Source organism: Carlito syrichta, unplaced genomic scaffold, assembly GCF_000164805.1.
Source record: "Carlito syrichta isolate Samal-C Ts95f unplaced genomic scaffold, Tarsius_syrichta-2.0.1 Scaffold304767, whole genome shotgun sequence".
NCBI lineage: Eukaryota > Metazoa > Chordata > Mammalia > Primates > Tarsiidae > Carlito > Carlito syrichta.
The window spans coordinates 118,592-139,409 of record NW_007248863.1 but is presented as its reverse complement, the minus strand read 5'-3'; the positions used below and the strand labels follow the sequence as shown (position 1 = coordinate 139,409).

Sequence of the window (20,818 nt, the reverse complement as noted above, 5' to 3'; positions counted from 1 at the left end):
CTCTGATTGTTCTAAGTAGTGCAGTGAAAATGTTTTTCTAAATGCAGCCAAGCTTGCCTACTGCCTAAAGATAGCTTAACTCACACTTCCACTTCCATTCCCAGGATAATCACTAATTGTATCACTTGCCAAGGACTTTCCCAAGGGTGCAATATATTAGCAAAATTCAAAGGAAAGGATAAAAAGAAATTGTATACTCACCATTTATAAGCAGGCAGCAATGGGATTTAAGAGCACAAAAGTTCATGTGTCTTTTTTTTTTTAACCAATTTTGTTTAAAGCACATTCCTGAGGTTGAAGATATCCTCTCCCCTTTCTGCAAGCCATTCTAGCCCACCACTTTGACAAGATTCTGTTTGATTTTCTGTGCAGAGATGTGATTATTCCTTTCACTTCTCAGACCTGGATATCTTTCCCTTTTATTAGTCACTGCAACTCTAGAATGTGCCTTGTGGTTCAGGGCACAAAGAAATCAACCTGAACACAAATTGCTTTTGATAACCTAAACTTTTTTCTGTAAGTCTCCAGGTTACTGCACTTGAAGATCCCTTTAGTATAACTCTCATAAGAAACAGCACATATTTATAAGGTTGAAATTCACAAAACTGGGGTGCAGGGTGTGGTCACCACAACTATGTTGCAACAAATTACCTCATCTCTTAGTGTGGTAAGTGTAGAACTGGGGGACCCCGGGATGCTGATTTCTGTGAGTTGCCTCTCAAGATCAGTTTATACTATTTTAAATGGTGACACTGCATATCAAAAGACCAAAGAAGTAAGAAAATATCAGCTTGGTTGTTACTACGGAAATAAAATATTGTATTTTTTTCTAAGAAACGGCCATTATAAGAGATATTTCCCTGTATGTTGCTACAAGGCAGAGACACTTCCTAAATTCCTCCTTTAAATGTGCAGAATAAGAAGGGGGAAAAAAACATTAATTTTAATCAACCCTGTGGACCTCTAGGACTCATAATGCAAAAAAGAAACATGTTTCAACCTCATACTTGTGAAGCTAGTGCACGGCTTTCAGAAACTAAATTATGTATGAAAAATCACGTTTATATGTATGTGAATGTCAATTTGGAATGATCTGAGTGTTAACACATTTATGGCCAAAGTAATAATATGATTTAGTAAGATTCAGGAAGAGCAATTCTGCAAAACGTGCCACTAAGAAATTAGTAATGTTGCTATTTCTTTAGAAAATTTTAAAAATCACTCCCTATCATTTAAAAGTTATAAGCTTGGCCGAGAACAGTGGCTCAAGACTGCAATGCTAGCACTTTGGGAGGCTGAGGAAAGAGGACTGCCTGAGCCCAGGGGTTTGAGATCAGCCTGAGCAACATGGCAAGATCTCGTTTCTACAATAAATCAAAAACTTAGAAAACTTAGCCTGGCATGGTAGTGCATGCCTGTAGTTCCGCTACTTTGCAGGCAGAGGCGGAAGGGTCACCGGAGCCCAGCAGGTCGAGGCTGCAGTGGCCATGAGTGTGCCACTGCACTCTGGCCTGTGTGACAGAGTGAGACTCTGACTCAAAAAATAAATAAATAAATAAAAATAAAAGTTACACGCTCCAGGAAGGAGATGAAGTGGAAAGGAAACAGTGTCATCAGGCAATTCTTGGCCCAGTGTTTGTTTGCTGGGGACCTCACCAGGCTCAGGGGCCAGAAAAGCAGAGTGAAGCCATGCTGGTGATAGAAAGGCTCCTGGAGACTATACCAAGGGCAGCAGACAAGGATGTGTCAACGAGCCAGAACCTGAGGCCAGGCCTGTAGGACCCTCCGGAGCCCTGCAGGGGCATTCAAGAGTGCTCTCACCTCGCACTCCAGGATCTAAGATGCAGCTTTCCAAGTGGAGTTCTTCCCACTCTCTTCTACTCTCACACTCACCTTCCCACACCATTTTGAGCAGGCCAGCCCTCCTTCACCACACATCCCACCGTACCTCCCCACTGTCTACCCTGAAGTCTAAAGCATCGCCTTGGCTCACAAAGCTTCCACGTGCTAGCTGCAATCTGCCATTCCAGCCAGATCCCCATGCTGCCTGTGCTAACACTAATCACCTTGCTCTGACTGACAAAGCCTTCGACATGTCTGTTTCTTCCTTCCCTTTAAAAAAATGCCTGTGTATCCCATCTACACTGTAACCTTCATGCTAGGAGGGGCTCCTGAACCAGACCTGCCCGATGCTTTGCTTCCCGCCTTTGAATCGTGGCACTGTCTCTGTAGCCAGTTGATGCTTGTGTAGACTTTTCAGCTCGTTCAGTTTAAGAACATGGTTTTTATTTATGTACATCCCCATATGATTGCCTGAATGCCTTGAATATTCTAGGCATTCAATAAATACATGTTGATTGGAACCTAAAACAGTGAAGTATTTGTTAAATATTAGAAGAAGAGAATTTACTAGTATGAGTAAAGAATACTGGACAAGGTTGCAAAAACTTAACTAAAATGGAATTTTAAGGGAAAGTGGGAGATGTGTCGTTTCACAAAGAGAAACATGAAGAAAGGTACAGCCCATTCAATAGGGAGAAGACAGACATTTGGTAAGGCTAGGGCTGAGCCCAGGACATGAGTCCTTCTGCAAGCTCTCCAGGTGCAGGGCTGGAACCCTGTTTACTGTGGCACCCTAGCAATTAGTGCAGTACCCAACTCATCAGAGAAATAACCATATGCTGAATTATGTAATGAGCATATGAATAATGTTTTCAGAATCACAACTTCCAATAACGTCACTAGAATTCTGTTGATACAACAAATTAGATGATCCATCAAAATGTTGTTTGGCAGAACATGCATCTGAAATAAAGATGATCAACTTCTGCCTTTAATAACAGCAGTGAGGTCTGACTATATCTATGGCTATCCCTGGAAATCCCAAAATACTCGGATGGGAAAAAGACATTGAAAGAAAAGAAGAGACCAGACTTTGGGAGGCCAATGAGCCGTGATAATGCCACTGCACTCCATCCTGGGTGACAGAGAGACCCAACTCAAAAAAAAAAAAAAAAAGAAAAGAAAAGGAAAGGAAAGGAAAAGGGTGAATAGGGAAAGGTGTAGTAGAATGTAGAGGACAGAAAAGAAGAAATGAGTGAAGACTGTGAGAAATAGAAAAATGCTAACTCCAGTTATTTAGGATCCATAAATTCTGATAGCACATTCAATGACAGATTTTAAAAAATGGTTAAGATAGTTTCAAACAATAGTATAAAGATTAGCACTCTCTAATTTTGACATGCTAAATAACTAATATAGATATATTTCTAATTTAACCTAATTTAATTTTGCTGAGGGTCCATTATATTTAAAAAATCACTAAAAATATAAATGAAGGCATTGGCAAGCTTATTCTGCTTCAGTTATTTACTTTTTACCATAAAAGGAGAACACTCAATGCTTACCCAGAACATTCAGGTCAACTTCACAGGAAACAGTTTCATATTATTACATATTATTACTATGAACTTTCCCAAAACTGGAACCCAAACACCACCAATTGCACAGTCCCCCCCCTGATATTCCTCTGTACCAGGTTGGCCCCATTTGACTAAAACCATTCTCCAGAAGGCTTTGTTTTGTGCTTACATGACAAAATAATGAAAAAAATTAAATGCCTGTTTCTTTTCATCATCCATTTACTCAATGAAATTTTATTACAATTTTTTTGGCTATAAAATTAACTGCTCATAACTAATTAAATAACAGAAACTAGTGATGGTAACATAATATATGCTGTGAATTAGGCTAAAATATTTACATACTCAAAAGTAATGGGAAAAAATAGAACAAAATGAACTAGAAAACATTAGTTATCCTACTCTTTGTCAAACTCTAAATTAAAAAGCTGTAAGCATATATGAAGGACTTTGAAAAGAAAAGGCATTGCAGAGGCAATAAACACTTAAAAAATTATGTCAGCATGGGCTGGAAAGTACGTACTGCTTTTCGTTTAAGAATGCAATCCAACCTCCAACGATTTCCTTCAACCACTGGGCGTTTCAGGAAAATTTCTGGACTCAACCTGAAATCATGAAACCAAGATTTCAAGTAACTAAAACAAACTGTAAAGTTCTGATTGTGTCACAGAACACAGAGGCAATTTTAGCCAAAGTTACAGTGGGACATCCAAAATTGTATTATGAGCCCAGATACAACTTCATATGGAGATGAGAGCCTTTATGCACGCAAGCATAGATTTCAATCTTTCTCTCTCTTCCTCTCCCTCTCTTTCTCCCCACCATACATGCACAAATGTACATACTTGCAGACATTGTTGACCGCCCACCCACTGGCCATTGTCCGCCTTCTCTTTCCTTGCTGTCAGAGCCCCTCTCCCACCACAGAGTCTGAATATCCTAAACCCCTGCTTTCCCAGACAGGTGAAGTATGATGTGGCACAATTCTGAACCATGAGATAGATGAGGAGGTAACCGAGAGTTGATGGGAAGTGTTCCTCCTTGGTGAACACACACATACACACATGAACAAGAGGAGAGAGTCCTGCTTCCCTCTGCCCTGCCCACACTTTCAGCTTCAGAACGGATGCTGTATGGAGCATGATGCTTAGAGAGACCAAGCCAAGCGATGTTGAAACTCTAAGAGGAAGACCACAGCCCCAGAACCACTAGGCCATTCCACCACCCTGGGATTGCCTCACTTGAGATTTTTCACTCACCAATGCAAATACATACTCAGTGTTTAAGCCCCCTTGAGATGAGCAATCTGCTACCCCAAACCGAAACATCTACCTGATATACACATTGACTTCCTATGGTGGGACACTGTGTCCCTGGGAACCAGTTTTCCGAGCAAAAAAGGATGTAGGTGGGTGTGCTGGTGTATGAAACTTTCCCATGCATATGTGGGGCTCTTCTCTCCTAGAGACATGAGACAGCCAAGAGCACAGCAGAATCATTTTTCCCTAGAGTCAGGTCCTAAAGTGAGTGAGTGAGTTAAAAGTGTACATGATGAAAATTCATTGTAATGAGAAAAAAAGAAAGAAACAGTAAAAAAAAAAAAAAAAAATTCTTCCACTGAACTGTTAGGCCTAAGAAACGACGTGTATCCTAAGCATGGATGAAAGCTTTATAGGATTCTAGACTAGAATATTGCCTTACTAGGAAGTTTTCTAAGCATGCAAAAACAACGGGGCTTTAAGGATCTAACAGATTAAAATAAATCATTTTATGCTCTGTTTTAGTCAGTTAAGAAAAATAGGAGGTCAGGAAGATGGCTGTCAAGCCAGTCAGATTATGCAAGTCCCCGAGTGAGTGAGAGAGTGCATGGAAAATCTTGTGTACGTGCTGGTGAGCAAGTGGGCCTATAAGTGACTGACTGAGTGAGGGCTAGGGAGCTAACGGCCAGAGCTCCCCTGGTGCAGTGGCTGGTGCCACAGTGGCTGGGCTTGGGCCCTAGTGATTCCTAGGATGCAGAAGTCAAGTGCCATGTTCTTTTTCTTTTTTTTTAATCAACAAACCCTCCCTGGGAAGAAAATGCTGGGAGAGACGGTCTAAGTGGGGTTCGTGAGCAAGGGGCCGGGCCCCTGGTGCAACAGCTGATGCTGCAGCTTCTCTGCTTCATTCCTGGCTCTTCCCAGGTTGCAGAAGTCAAGCGCCATTATTTTTTTTAAATGGACAAAAGGGCTGGAGATAAACCATTGCCCCAGGCTCTCCCTCACCAATGCTGCAGGAGACAGACTGCTGGCTCCTGGCTTTGCCTCACCACGTCAGCCCCTGGCAGGGCGCTGGTAGCAGGGCCTGCACAGGGAATCCAGAGGCAAGGTCCCACGGAAGAGGACAAGAGAGGCACCCACCACCATCTTGAAGGTGGAGCAGGAAGGTGCTCCAACTTACTCGCCATGGAGTAACAGACCCGATCTCTGTGACTGGTGGATCAACTACTCAGGGATTGATCGTGGCCCAGAGGGAACATCCTGAAAGCACAAACTTCAGAGGGACCTGAAAGTGCTGAATTCCAGGCGCACCACCCCTACTCTGATCCAGTCTCGGGACAAAGGGTGTGGCCAGAAAAGGATGAGGAAGATCTCCAAAGAGATCAGTGGTGAGTCTGGGGCAGAACCCAACCCCCTCCTCCCCATCAATCCTCTGGACATCAGACCCACACAGCTGAGAGGGACAAACCCAGGCAGAGCCTAGATATCAGTCGCAATAGAACTCCATTCCAGGATAGGCCTGGCTACGACAACCCACCACTACCACCACGCAGAGTGCGTACCTGGGGAAGAGACAATCCCGTACCTCCCCACCGGAGATCTCCCTGACCACAGGAGAGTGGGAGGGGAGGACTACAGCCTCACCCACCTCCACTGCCCCTCCTCCTTCCCTGCTGTGGACCCTGAGGAGTGAGTGAAACAGGTGGCTCTGCAGGAGAGACCTGATTAGACGAACAACTACAGAGCCTTCCACAAGAGGGCAGGGTTTTTTTATTTTCAGGTTTTTTAATTTTTAAAAATTTGTTGACTGTTTGTTCCTTCATTTGTTTTTAAAATATTTTCCCTTTGTGTATGAATGTGTATGTGAGGGGTTGATCTGCATACCAGCCAATTTTTTTTCTTTTATTTTTCTGTTTCTTCTTTTATTTGTCATTTTCTGTTTCTGTGTGTGTGTGAATGACTAAGTGTTCATCTTTCAATTTTGTTGCTGGTGGTTTTTGCTCTTTTGTTCTTCTGGTCTTTTTACCTTCATTTTTAATAGTTTAAGGCGGGTGTCAATATATGTGTGAGGGTTCAACCTGAATTCCTTTTTTTTTGCCTCCAGTCTTTGTTATGCTTCTCTATTCACTTTGTGCTAGGCTTGTGTGTGTGTGTGTGTGTGTGTGTGTGTGTGTGTGTGTGTGTTTAGTTTTCTTGGGGTTTTTTTTTTGTTGTTGTTGTTTGTTTTGTTTCACTTTGTTGTTATTCCAGTTTATTTTGGGGTATGTGTGTGTATGTCTATGTGTGTTTGTGTTCAGTTGCTTTTGCATTGGTTTCTGATTGACATGGTCATATAGAGTGGTGGTGGGGAGTGGGTTTCAGGGAAAACATGCCACAACAAGTGAACATTGTAATTTGCATGTAGTTTCTGATTCCTAGCGCCCCATCCCCTACTTTATTCGAATTTCAAAAACTACAAGAGACAGCAAAGCTTCCCATCCACCGTCCTACTTCAAAATAGAACAAATCTAGAGTCCAGATCAGGGAAGAATAGAAGACTGAGCAAATATCAGAAGGGAAAGCCTCTCCAACTGACACTGAATAAGAGAATTAAAGAGAAAAATGAGATCTGTCAAAATTAGGAAAAACCAAAGGAAGACCTCAGGCAATTTCAAGTGTACCAAAAACAAAATTCCTGAAAAATCAGACCTTGGTGCCCAAACAATGGAAGTCACCAACGACTGGCCCCAGAATACGACAGAGATTAGGGAATGGATGCAAAGAGTGAATAAGATGCAAGAAAGACAAGATGTAACACTGAAAGAACTTGTAACAGAGATTCTGGCAATACAAATTTTCATCCAGGAAATAAATAACAGGATGACAAGCATGGAAAGCCAAAATAATCTAGCTGAAGAAAGAATCTCAGAACTTGAAGACCAGAATGTGGAATTAACCCAATCTGTAAAAAAGATAGAAAGAAGACTCAGAAATAAAGAACAAAGCCTACAAGAGATGTGCGATTATATCAAGAGGTCAAGCCTATGCCTGATTGGTATCCCAGAAGAAAGGCAAATGGAGAACAACTTGGAGCAAGTATTCCAGGAGGTAATCCAAGAAAACTCTCCCCATCTCACCAGAGATGTGACCAGCCAAGCACAAAGGATACAGGGAACCCCCAGAAGACATCAAATGAGAAGACCAATTGCTAATTGCTAGACACATAGTAATTCGCCTACACAAAGTACACACAAAAGAAAAAACCCTAAAGGCAGCAAGAGAGAAAGGTCAGACTGCCTACCTGGGAAAACCAATCAGAATAGCAGCAGACCTATTGGCAAAAACACTACAAGCAAGAAGGGACTGGAGCCCTCTATGCAAAGTCCTCAAAGATAAACAATTTCAACCAAGAATTTCCTCTCCAGCCAAACTCAGCTTCATCAATGATGGAGAATTAAAATCCTTCCCCGACATCCAATCCCTAACAGATTATGCAGCTTTCCAGACCAGCTCTGCAGGCGGCACTTAAAAAGGTATTAAGCACAGAAAAGAAAAAAAAGAATGACCACACACTTCCCAAGAGAACAGCAGAGCAAATAATTAACAGAGAATACAGTGCAAGAAGAAACTCAAAAACACACATACATCAACCTCAGGGCAAAAGAAAACAAGCAAAGAAAAAATTTTATAAGAACCTCATGACAGCAAAAAACAATCACAGTTCAGTAATCAGCCTGAATGTGAATGGACTAAATGCACCACTGAGAAGACACAGAATGGCAAACTGGATAAGAAACCATGACCCAATTATTTGCTGCATCCAGGAGACTCATCTCAATACAAGGGACAAACATAGACTCAAAGTTAAAGGATGGAAAATGAGTTTCCGGCAAATGGATCACAAAAGAAGGAAGGAGTTGCAATCTTAATATCAGACAGAACAGCCTTTAAACTATCAAAAATTTTAAAAGATGCAAAAGGATACTATATAATGATAAAAAATTCAATCCATCAACAAGAAATATCCATCCCAAACATATACGCACCAACACAGGAGGACCAGCATTTAAAAGCAACTACTAAGTAAGCTAAAAAAAAGACATTAACTCTAACACTATTATAGCAGGGGACTTGAATACCCCATTAACAGGCCTAGATAGATCCTCGAGGCAAAAAAATCAACAAGGAGATCCAGAACCTAAACTTGACACTCAACCAAATGGACTTAATAGATACCTACAGATTATTCCACCCAACAGCCACAGAATATACATTCTACTCATCACCACATGGAACATACTCCAAAATTGATCACATCCTTGGCCATAAATCAAGCACAAAAAAATTCCACAAAGCTGAAATCTTGCCGTGCACATTCTCTGACCACAGTGCAATAAAAATAAATATCAACACCAAAAACATTTCCCCAAAGTGCACAAAGACATGGACACTAAACAGAATGATGCTGAACAACTACTGGATCAACACTGAAATCAAAGCAGAATTTTTTTTTTTGAGTTGGAGTCTCAGTTTGTCACCCAGAGTGGAGTGGAGTGGCACACTCCCAGCCACTGCAGCCTCGACCTGCTGGACTCCATCAATCCTTCTGCCTCAGTCTTCCAAGTAGCTAGAACTACAGGCACGTGCTACCACGCCTGGCTAATTTTTGATTTATTGTAGAGATGAGGTCTCACCAAGTTACCCAGACGGTCTTGTACCCGCAAGCTAAGCCAATCCACTCACCTCAGCCTCCCAAAGCAAGGGATTACAGGCTGAGCCACCAAGCCTGGCTCAAAGCAGAAGTGAAAAGAATCCTGGAAACATATGAAAATGAAGAAACATCTTACCAAAACCTCTGGGATGCAATGAAAACAGTTCTAAGAGGTGAATGTATATCTCCACAAGCACACATCAAGAAAATGGAAAGATCACAAGTGGAGAGCCTAACAGATCACCTAAGGGAGCTGGAAAGAGAATACCATCAAAACCCCAACATTAGCAGAAGAATCCAAATCACCAAAATAAGAGCTCAAATACGGGACATAGAAGACAAAAATATCATAGAAAACGTCAACGAAACAAAAAGCTGACTCTGTGAAGAATTAACAAGATTTATGGACCCCTAGCCAGAATAACCAAGAAAAAGAGAGAAAATGTCCAAATAAACACAATCAGAAATATAAAAGATCAAATCACAATTAACCCTGAAGAAATATGAAAGATTATCAGAGATTACTATGTACTATATGGAAACAAACTTGATAACCTAAATGAAATGAAGGACTTTCTGACATCACATATCCTCCCCAGGTTGAAACAAGAATACACTGAGACACTAAATAGACCAATAACAACCCAGGAAATTGACTCTGTCATAAGAAAACTACCTACAAAAAAAAAAAAAAAAAAAGCCCTGGAACAGATGGCTTTCCAGAAGAATTCTACCAAAATGTACAAGGAGGAGCTGATACCAATCCTGTTGAAAGTATTCCAGGCAATCGAGAAAGACAGAATTCTCCCCAAATCATTTTACAAAGCTAACATCACCTAAACAGGATAAGGATCAACAAAGAAGGATATACCTAAACAGGATAAGGATCTAACAAAAAAAAGAACTACAGGCCAATATCCCTTATGAACATAGATGTAAAATCCTCAACAAGATCTAGCAAATTGGATCCAAAAACACATCTCAAAATCATCCATCATGACCAAGTAGGCTTCATCCCCAGGATGCAGGGCTGGGTCAACATTCGCAAGATCATAAATGTAATTAAATACATCAACAGGTATAAAAACAAGAACCACATGATTATGTCATTAGATGCAGAAAAAGCTTTTGATAAAATTCAGCATCCCTTCTTGATAAAAACCCTCAGACACCTAGGCATAGAAGGAACATACCTCAAAATAGTAAGCGCCATCTATGACAAACCCACAGCTAACATATTGCTAAATAGAAAGAAACTAGAAGCATTTCCCCTGAAAACTGGAACAAGACAAGGCTGCCCATTCTCACCCCTCTTGTTCAATATTGTGTTAGAAGTCCTAGCATAGGCAATTAGACAAGAGAAGGAAATCAGGAAAATCCAAATAGGAAAAGAGGAAGTCAAGTTATCCCTCTTTGCTGATGATATGATTCTACACCCTGAAAATCCAAGAGAATCTATCAAAAACCTGCTTGCACTGATAAAGGACTTTGGAAAAGTCTCAGGGTACAAAATAAATGTGCAAAAGACAGTTGCATTCCTATACACCAACAACAAGCAGGCTGAGACCCCAATGAAAGCACAATCCCATTCACATTAGCCACAAAAAAAACTGAAATACCTTGGCATCTTCCTAACCAGAGAAGTGAAAGACCTTCACAATGAGAACTACAAAACATTGCCAAGAAGAAACAAACAAATAGAAAAATATTCCATGTTCACAGATAGGAAGAATCAACATTTTTAAAATGTCCATCCTACCAAAGGCAATCTACAGATTCAATGCAATACCCATTACGTTACCAACATAATTCTTCTCAGACCTGGAAATGACAATACAGAAATTCATATGGAAACATAAATGACCGCGAATAACCAAAACAATCCTTAACAAAACAAACAAAGCAGGAGGTATCACACTTCCAGACTTCAAACTTTACTTTAAAGCTACAGTAATCAAAACAGCCTGGTACTGGTACAAGAACAGGCATATAGACCAATGGAACAGGATAGAGATTCCAGAAGCAAAGCCTCAAATTTCTCAGTCAACTCATCTTTGACAATGCCTCCAACAACAACCACTGGGGAGAGGAGAACCTATTCAGTAAATGGTGCTGAGAAAACTGGCTGACCACGTGCAGAATATTGAAACAGGATCCCTACCTATCAGCATACACAAAAATTAACTCTAAATGGATCAAAGACCTAAACGTTATATATTCTCAAACTATAAGAATCTTAGAAAACACAGGAGACACCCTTATGGAAATTGGAACCGGCAACCAATTCCTATTCAGAACTCTAAATTCTCATACCCTAAGAAATAAGACAGACAAGTGGGACTTCATCAAACTAACGAGCTTCTGCAAAGCAAAAGAAACCATCAAGAGAGCAGGAAGACAGCCCACAGAAAGGGAAAAAATATTTTCCAACTGCATATCTGACAAAGGCCTAACATCTAGGATCTACCAGGAACACAAACATGCCAAAAGGAAAAAAACAAACAGTCCCATTCAAAAGTAGCTAAAAGACAAGAACAGACACTTCTCAAAAGAAGATATACGGGCAGACAACAGACACATGAAAAATTCCTCAGCCTCACTCATAATCAGAGAAGTGCAAATCAAATCCACATTGAGATATCACCTAACCCCAGTAAGAATGGCCATCATTAATAAAACAAACAACAACAGATGCTGGCAAGGATGCAGAGAAAAAGGAATGCTCCTACACTGCTGATGGGAATGCAAACTAGTGCAACCTCTTTGAAAGACAGTATGGCAATTTCTGAAAGAACTAGAAATTGAACTTTCATATGACCCAGCAATTCCCCTATTGGGAATATACCTGAAGGAACTCAAATCATTCTACAGAAAAGATACCTGCACACATATGTTTGTTGCAGATGTATTCACATTAGCAAAAACATGGAACCAACCATGTTCCCTATTGAAGCTGGACTGGATTAAAAAAATGCGGTACATATACACAATAGAATATTATGCAGCCATCAAGAAGGACAAACATATGGACTTCACAGCGACTTGGATGTATTTGGGGTCGATCATATTCAATGGTCTATCATGTAAGCAAAGAACAGAGTACCATATGTTCTCACTCATAAGCAAACCTTGAACAATTATCATAATACTATAAGAAAGGGATTGGCAGTAGTGGGAAACTGTCAGAGGGGGTGGGACTGGCAGTTGAGGGATTCTTCTAGGGGAGGGAGGGGCATACCTCATCAACAAGGCTACCTGCATAATCCATGTTTGCATACCTAACCTGAATTGTACCCCACATCTTTTACTAAAAAAAAAGAAAAAAAACCCAGAGATAAAGTTTCTAAAGGAAACTCTATTTGGTAAGAAAAATAAAGGAAACACAGAAATTGAGGCATTTGTACAGTATAAGTACTAGCATATTTAATTTAGAGTAGGGAACCCAAAGGTGGTCTACGTCCAAACAAACAAATACAACCGATAGGAAAAGATCACAGAGGAATTAAAAAGAGGTCTGTTTTAAGTGTAAAAGTGCATCACTGTGCATTGCTAGTTCACTGAAGGTGATAGATGACAGCCAATCATATATACACACTTGCAATCTTTTTAATATACACATTAATTATGAACTCAGAGAGCTTCACTTTAGAGCTGTCTTTTTAATGCTATACTCTGCAATTAAGTCTTTATTGTAATTTATTCTATTTAGTTCCTAAGCATCCCCCTGTATGCAGAGTATTCTACCAGATACTTCGGAGAACCTTAAGATCATTCTCAAGGAGACCCTCAATGTTGAGGATAATGCATAAAATGATAGAAAACGAATATTCATGCTATGAAGAAGGAACAAAGTATAAACAACGGTCACATGGCATGAAGAAAGTAGCTATAACTCACCAAGCATCATTACGTCAGGAACTTTACTAAGAAATCATTAGATTAAAAAAGTTCTAAAGAACTATATAATATTACATTTCACTGAATCCCGGATGCCAATGATGGCCAGATTTCTGCAAGAATCACTAGTCAGAAATGGCTCTTTTGCCTTGTTGCATCCTGGGGGGCAAGACGGGTCACCAGCAGCTCTACTGCAGCCACCCATGAAGATGTGGCCAGGGTTCTCGCTCTTGACACAGACTGTTCTGGAAATATGGCCTCAATATGTGTGGCCAGCATTTCCGTCAGTACACAGAGGAGACGGCAGACTAAAAAGGGGAAGCCACAGAAAACTAGAAAGGAGAGGGAGTAACTCAGAAAATCAACCCCACAAAGTGGTTTATGATCTCCAGCCTCATTCCAGAGCATCTTATGCGTGTGTTTGATCCTAAACATCATAGCAAAGAGGTTGAGACCTGAATTAAGGAAACATATAACCTTCCAAAATTGAACCAGGAAGAAATAGAAATCCTGAACAGACCAACAAGTAGTGAAATTGAATCAGTAATAAAAAGTCTTCCAGTATGTGGTGCTTGCCCTGAGCATTGTGTGTGCATGCCACAAAGACCAGCAAACTCTCAGGACCTTGGAACAGGCCTGTCACATTCATGTCCATTCCGCTGACCAGTCAGCCCCAGTACACTTGGTTGAAAGAACGAGGACTCCACCTGGAAAATGCAGGCATGTGTGATGGAAGCTGGGGAGGCTGGGAGAGAGCATTATGACCTATGTCCTGCTAACAATGAGCTAACAGCAAGAGTTCCACAGGCCAGTACAAACTATGAAGAAACTACAAAGACAGCGAGAGAAACATGGAAAGTCTGGGCAGATATTCATGCTAGAAAGCAAAGAGAAATAGAGTGGTGATGTCTTGTGGGAGAAGATCCAAGTACCAGGAAGCTTGGTGTCTTTGGAGATGAGGAACATCACAGTGGTAGGTATGGGAGAACTTCAAGAGTATGTAGATATTTGTGATTATGTTATTGGCTTATCACAAATGATTGGGTGACACATCTTGCCTTTTGAAAGGCTTAGCTATGTACTCACTGCACAGTGGAATTCTGTAGACCTGGTGGGATTCATCACTGCATTCAATTTCCCCATGGCAGTATATAGCTAGAACAATGCCATCACAATGATCTGTGGGAATGTCTGCCTTTGGAAAGGAGCTCCAACAACTTTCTGCATTAGCGTAGCTGACAAAAAGATAATAGCCAAAGTGCTGGAAGATAACAAGCTGCCAGGTGCAATTTGTTCCCTGACATGTGATGGAGCAGATACTGGCACAGCAATGGCCAAACATGAGCAGGCGAACCTGTTATCCTTCACTGGGAGCATTCAGGTGAGAAAACAGGAGGCCCTTATGATGCAGGAGAAGTCTGGGAGAAGTCTGTTAGAACTTGATGGGAGCATGCCATTGTTGCTATGGAGGAAGCAGACCTCAGCTTGGTTATTCCACCAGCCCTCTTTGCTGCCAGCGAACAGCTGGCCAGGGATATCTCACTGCAATGCAACTGTTTTAACACAAAAGCATCCATGTGAGGTTGTAAACAGTCTTAAAAAGGCCTGCACACAGATCCTAGTTGGGAACCCATGGAACTCTAAAGTTCTCTACTGGTCACTCCCCACTCATGGCTTCTGGAGCCATGGAAGAAGCTAAGAAAGAAGGAGGTGCCGTGGTCAATGGGGGCAAGGTCATGGATCGCCCTGGGAATTATGTAGAAATGGCAGTCATGCTGGGTCTTGGCCTTGATGCATCCATCGCATGCACACAGACTTGTGCTCCAGTTCTCTATGTCTTCAAATTCAAGAGTGACGAAAAGGTCTTTGAGTGGAATAATGAAGCAAAACAGGAACTTTCAAGTAGTATCTTTACCACAGATTTGGGCAGACTCTTCCACTGGCTTTGACCTAAAGGAATCAGACTGTGGCACTGTAAACTTCAATATTCCAATGAGCAGAGCCAAGATCATAGGTGCCTTTGGAGGAGAAAAATGTACCGATGGTGGCAGGGAGCCTGGCAGTGACGCCTGGAAACAGTACGTGAGAAGATGTACTTGCACCATCAACTGCAACAAGGACTTTCCTCTGGTTCAAGGAATCAAGTTTCAGTAAAGGTGTTTTAGATGAACATTACTGAATTTTAGGCATTCCTGCAGCTGTTTCAAGACAAAGAAAACTAAAATTTGCTTTGAATAAACGCATTATTTAAATATAACAGTGACTAACCCCTGTGGCCCCACGCCCTGACTCATTCTTCAGGATCAAAATAAAATTATAACAATAGAGCCATATTAAAAAAAAATCTTCCAACAAAAAAGGACCAGATGGAGTCACAGCTGAATTTTAGTAGTCGCACAAAGAAGATCTGGTACCAATCCTACTGAAACTATTGAAAAAAAATAAGGAGAAATGATTCCTCTCTAACTCTGTTCTACAAAACCAGTATCACCCTGACACCAAAATCAGGTGAGGACACAGCAAAAAAAAGAAAATTAAGACCAATATTCCGAATGAACACAGACACAAAATCTTCAACAAAATACTAGCCAACGGAATCCAACAGTACACCAAAAGATAATTCATCACAATCAAGTGAGTCTTATTCCAGGGATGAAAGGATGGTTCAAACGTGTTCTCACTCATAAGTGGACCCTGAACATTTACCATAATACTGTAACAAAGGGATCGACAGTAGCGGAATACTGCCATGGGGGTTGGGGGACAGGGGAAAGGGAAAATACAACCTGATCTCAAACCAAGCAAAGTGGGGACCAAAGGGAGGCTCAAACTTTACCTGTATGATGACCACTTGTGTACCTAGTCCTGAATTGTACCCCATATCTTCAAAAAAATTGTAAAAGCTGATAAAATGTAGTGCTGTTCTAAATTTCCCCATAAATGCTGTTAACCATTTAGTAACAATTTCATAATGTATACCAGTGCATCTACATGAAAGAATGGGTTTATTAGGTCAATAAATGTGTGGTTTTTGTTTTTTGTTTTTGTCAGAATCTCACTGTGTGGCCCAGGCTGGAGTGCAGTGGCATACTCATGGCCACCATAGCCTCAACCTGCTGGGCTCAGGTGATCCTTCTGCCTCAGCCTTCCAAGTAACTGGAACCACAGGCATGTGCCACCACGGCTGGCTAATTTTTTCATTTATTGTAGAGACGAGGTCTCACCATGTTGCTCAGGCTGGTCTCAAGTCTCTGAGCTCAAGCAATCCTCTTGCCTAGGCCTCCCAAAGTGCTGAGATTACAGGCTTTAGCCACCATGCCCAGTCAATATGCTGTCTTTAAAAAAAAAGAAGGATGGTTCAACATTTGCAAGTTAATAAATGTAATTCACATATAAATGGAACTAAAAACAAAAACCATATGATCATCACAATAGATGCAGACAAGGCATTTGATAAAATCCAACATCCCTTCATGATAAAAAACCCTCAACTAACTAAGTATCAAAGGAACATACCTCAAAATAATAAAGCCATATATGACAAATGACAAATCCACAGCCAACATCATACTTAAGGAGAAGTTGAAACCATTCTAAGAACTGGAATAAGACAAAGATGTTTACTCTTACCACTCCTATTTAATATCGTGCTAGAAGTTTTAGCCAGAGCAATCAGGCAAGAGAAAAAAAACTGGAAAAGAGGAAGTTCAGTTATCTTTGTTCACTGATGATATGATCATATACCTAGAAAACTGTAAAGATTCCTCTAAAAGACTCCTAGATTTGATAAACAACTTCAGTAAAGTTTCAGGATACAAAATCAAAATACAATAATCAGTAGTATTTCTATATGCCAATAACGTTTAAGCTCAGAACCAAATCAATAATTCAATCCCATTTACAATGAAAAAAATATGTATAGGAATACATTTAACCAAGGAAGTGAAAGATTTCTATAAGGAGAGCCACAAAATATTGATGAAAAAACTGTAGATGACACAAACAAATGAAAAAACATTCCATACTCTCAGACTGGAAGAATCAATATAGTTAAAATAATCATACTGCTCAAAGCAATCTATAAGTCAATGCAATATCTATGAAAAATTACCAACACTATTTTTCACAGACTTAGAAAAAACAATCCTAAAGTTCATATAAAACCAAAAAAAAAAAAAAAAAAGGCTGAATGGTAAAAGCAATCCTTAATAAAAAGAACAAATCCAAAAACATCACATTGCCTGACTTCAAGTGATATTACAAGGCTACAGTAACTAAAACAACATGGTACTTGTATAAAAGTAGACACACAGATCAGCAGAACATAATAAAAAACCCAGAAATAAAGTCGCATATCTACAACCAACTGATCTTTGACGAAGTCAACAAAGACAATAGGGAAAGAACACTCTATTCAACAAATTGTGTTGGGAAAATTCGCTAGCAACATGCTGAGGAATGAAACTTGACCCCATCTCTCACCATATACAAAAATTAACTCAAGACGGATTAAAAATTCAAACACAAGGCTTGATACTCTGAAAATTCTAGAAGAAAATTTAGGAAAACTCTTTTCAACGTTGACCCAGGCAAAGAGTTTATGATGAAGACTCCAAGAGCAAATGTAATAAAAACAAAAATAGGCAAATGGGACTTAAACTAAAAAACTTCTACATAGTAAAAGAAATAATAAAAAGTGTAAACAGACAGCCTACAGAATGGGAGAAAATGTTTGCAAATTATGTTTCCAACAAAGAACTGATATCCAGAATCTACAAGTAACTCAAACAACTGAGCATGAATAAAGCAAACACCCTAACTAGAAACATATGAAAAATGCTCATCACTGGTCATCAGAGAAATGTAAATCAAAACCACTATGAGATATGACTTTACACTGGTCAGAGTGGCTATTATTAAAAAGTCAAAAAAACAACAGATATTGGCATAGCTGTGGAGAAAAGGGAACACATACTCTGTTGATGGGAATATAAATTAGAACAATCTCTGGAAAATAGTATGGAAATTTCTCAAAGAACTAATAGAACTACCATTCGATCCAGCAATCCCACCCCTGGGTATCTATCCAAAGGAAAATAAATCATTATTAAAAAAGAAACCTGAGTTCCGGTAAGATGGTGATGACATAGGTGGAATTGTGAGATTCTCCAAACGTGAGTTCCCAAAAAGACTCTTACTTTTCTTCCCCCATCCCCCTGCCCACGGGCAGCCACACTGGTCTGAGGCCCGGGGACCATCAGTCCCACACAGGGCTGGATATTGTGGCCCCAGCTGCTGCTGCTCCACCATACATGACTCCCGCCCACGCAGGAGTCTTGGGTCTCAGCTCCCTCCCTGGCTACATCGTCTCACCCAGCACCCAGCACCAAGCTGCCAGTCACCCGGGGAGGCTCTGGGCACCCGCTCCTCAGAGATATCAGTTCCATTTCTGGTTGAAGTACCCAGAAAGTACCCAGAGAGGGGTCCAGGACCACCTTCGCTGCTAACCCTTTGGAGCTTTGGAGCTCTGGAGTTCTGGGCCCACCCTGGCTGAGGCACCCAGCGCGCAACCCCATGCTTATGTAAGGGAACAACATATCTTAAAAAGGTGCTGATCGGAGACTCTCAGCTCCAGAGGAGGAAACTCCCGACCCCCTCCTCCACCCCAGCCCGCTGGTGGCACCCCAGATCCAGCGCCCAGCTGTGCAGCTGACCCCCAGTGCCTCGCACACCACCACAGCCCATCATAGTAGATCGCCCAGGGATCCAGACGAGCAGAAAGAAAGTATCCACAAAAAAGGAACTGCCACAACAGCCATTCTCCAGGCAGAGATTTGCATTGCCCCGCCCACCTACGAGCAGCCTCCACCTCAGTTTCTAAGGTAACGTTGCTAAACAGGAGACAAATCCCCCCCATACGCTGAATCAGACTCAGGCAACTAAGCGTCGCAGACCTCCCAGGCAGCAGCCTAAAAGAACAAACCCAAGCTGCAAGTAAAACTAGCTGCCTGCAATGAAAGCAAAGGGGAGAGGCTGGAGATCAGAGCTGAAGAGACTTTAGACACTGGAGAAAGATTCCAGAACTAGTCTGATTTCTTATTTTGACTTTTGATTTTATCATTTTGACTGTTTTGCTCCCTTCTGTTTGCTTTTTGACTTACACTATCTGTTTATGTTAGGGAAAAAGCATCAAAAGGCACGATTTTATTGGTCTGTCTTTGTGTAGCTACGAGTATTCTTTAGGGAATTTTCTTTGCATTTTTTTTCACTTCTCTCCAGTCTTGTGTCTCTTTTTCACCTGTTAGTTGGTATGTATGTCTGTTTTCCCTCTCACTCTTCTCTCTTTCTAAGTTCCTATTGACCGCCCCCCTTCCTCCATTATTTTCCTCTTTTTTTCCTCCCTTTGTTCCAGGGAAAAAACCTTCATCCCGCTGCATAGACAGATTGTAAGTCAATGGGAAAAAGGTTCCGGTATGATCATATACCTGTTGGTGGAGGCTGGAATCAGCATATAGATTCTGAATCGCAGCTTCCCCCTCAATTAAACCTCAAAACTGCAAAAAGTACACCCCGCAGCCCACACTCCAACCTCAAAACTGAACAAAGTCAGAGGACCCTCATAAGGAAGAATAGGAGATTGCCTAAGTGAAACAAAAGTAACCCCACCTTCCCTGAAAAACAGAATTAAAGAAGGGGAGGGAAAGGGGGAGAGAGAGAAAATCTACACAAATGAAGAAAAACCAAAAGAAGAATATGGGTCTCTCCCAAAACCCTGGGAGGGCAGACACTGAGAAAACTGACTTCGGAATGCAAACAATGAAGAGCCCCCAGAATGACTGATCTCAAACTACAAACCTAGATATCAAGACATTAATGGAGAGATTAAAAAGAATTGAGGAGAGACAAGAAGAAACTAGGAAGGAGCTGTGTTGGGAGCCAGCCATGGAGGCCCACTGAGCGTTAGGGATCAGGAAGGGCCGTAAACCCTGAGACTGCTAGGATGTGTTCAGGAGCTGTTGACCCATTCCCTCCCTCCTTTTCCATTTGGCACAAACTACCAAGAAAAGCTCCAGCTGGCTCTAACAGAAAACTCTGAAACCGGAATGTACACAGCTAACCTAGGAGTCTATTGTTCCCATTGCCCACAGCTTATGGTCTTTTGCTTTATCACAATTTAAGTTTGGCTTTGAGTCACATTGAGGAGCCTTAGTACAGGTCACAGGTTCTCTTGATGAGACCTTTAGAAATTTATAAATATAGGTTTTAGAAAATAGTTTATATAGATTAAGAAAAATTAAGTAACCATTTTATTATAGAAGTGTGGTTAGTTCAGTTTGATTTAGGGGGGCCAGTGAAGTTTGTGTTAGGCTGGCTAGTGCTAGGAGAGAGTAACCATAGCACCAATTGTTTTATAGAAACCAGTTTGAAATAGCATAGAATAGTAAAAGGCAATATATCATTATGTTGGTTTTAGGTGTAAGCATTGAACGATGTTGTGTAGCTATAAACAATTAAGGGTACATAGAAACTGGATAAGAACTTCATGTTTTTCC

The 20,818-nt window shown here is 40.9% G+C and overlaps 1 protein-coding gene and 1 pseudogene across 1 annotated transcript in view; one reads left to right on the top strand and one right to left on the bottom strand.

The window, feature by feature from the left end:
- The window catches only part of PLD1 (phospholipase D1), a 171,673-nt gene that overhangs the window by 81,540 nt on the left and 69,315 nt on the right, over window positions 1–20,818 (bottom strand). The window contains exon 12 of the mRNA XM_008060895.2: window positions 3,946–4,027. Coding sequence (XP_008059086.1) covers window positions 3,946–4,027 — 82 coding nt within the window. The remainder of the gene's footprint in view (window positions 1–3,945; window positions 4,028–20,818) is intronic.
- Window positions 13,829–15,419, top strand: LOC103263212 (annotated as a pseudogene).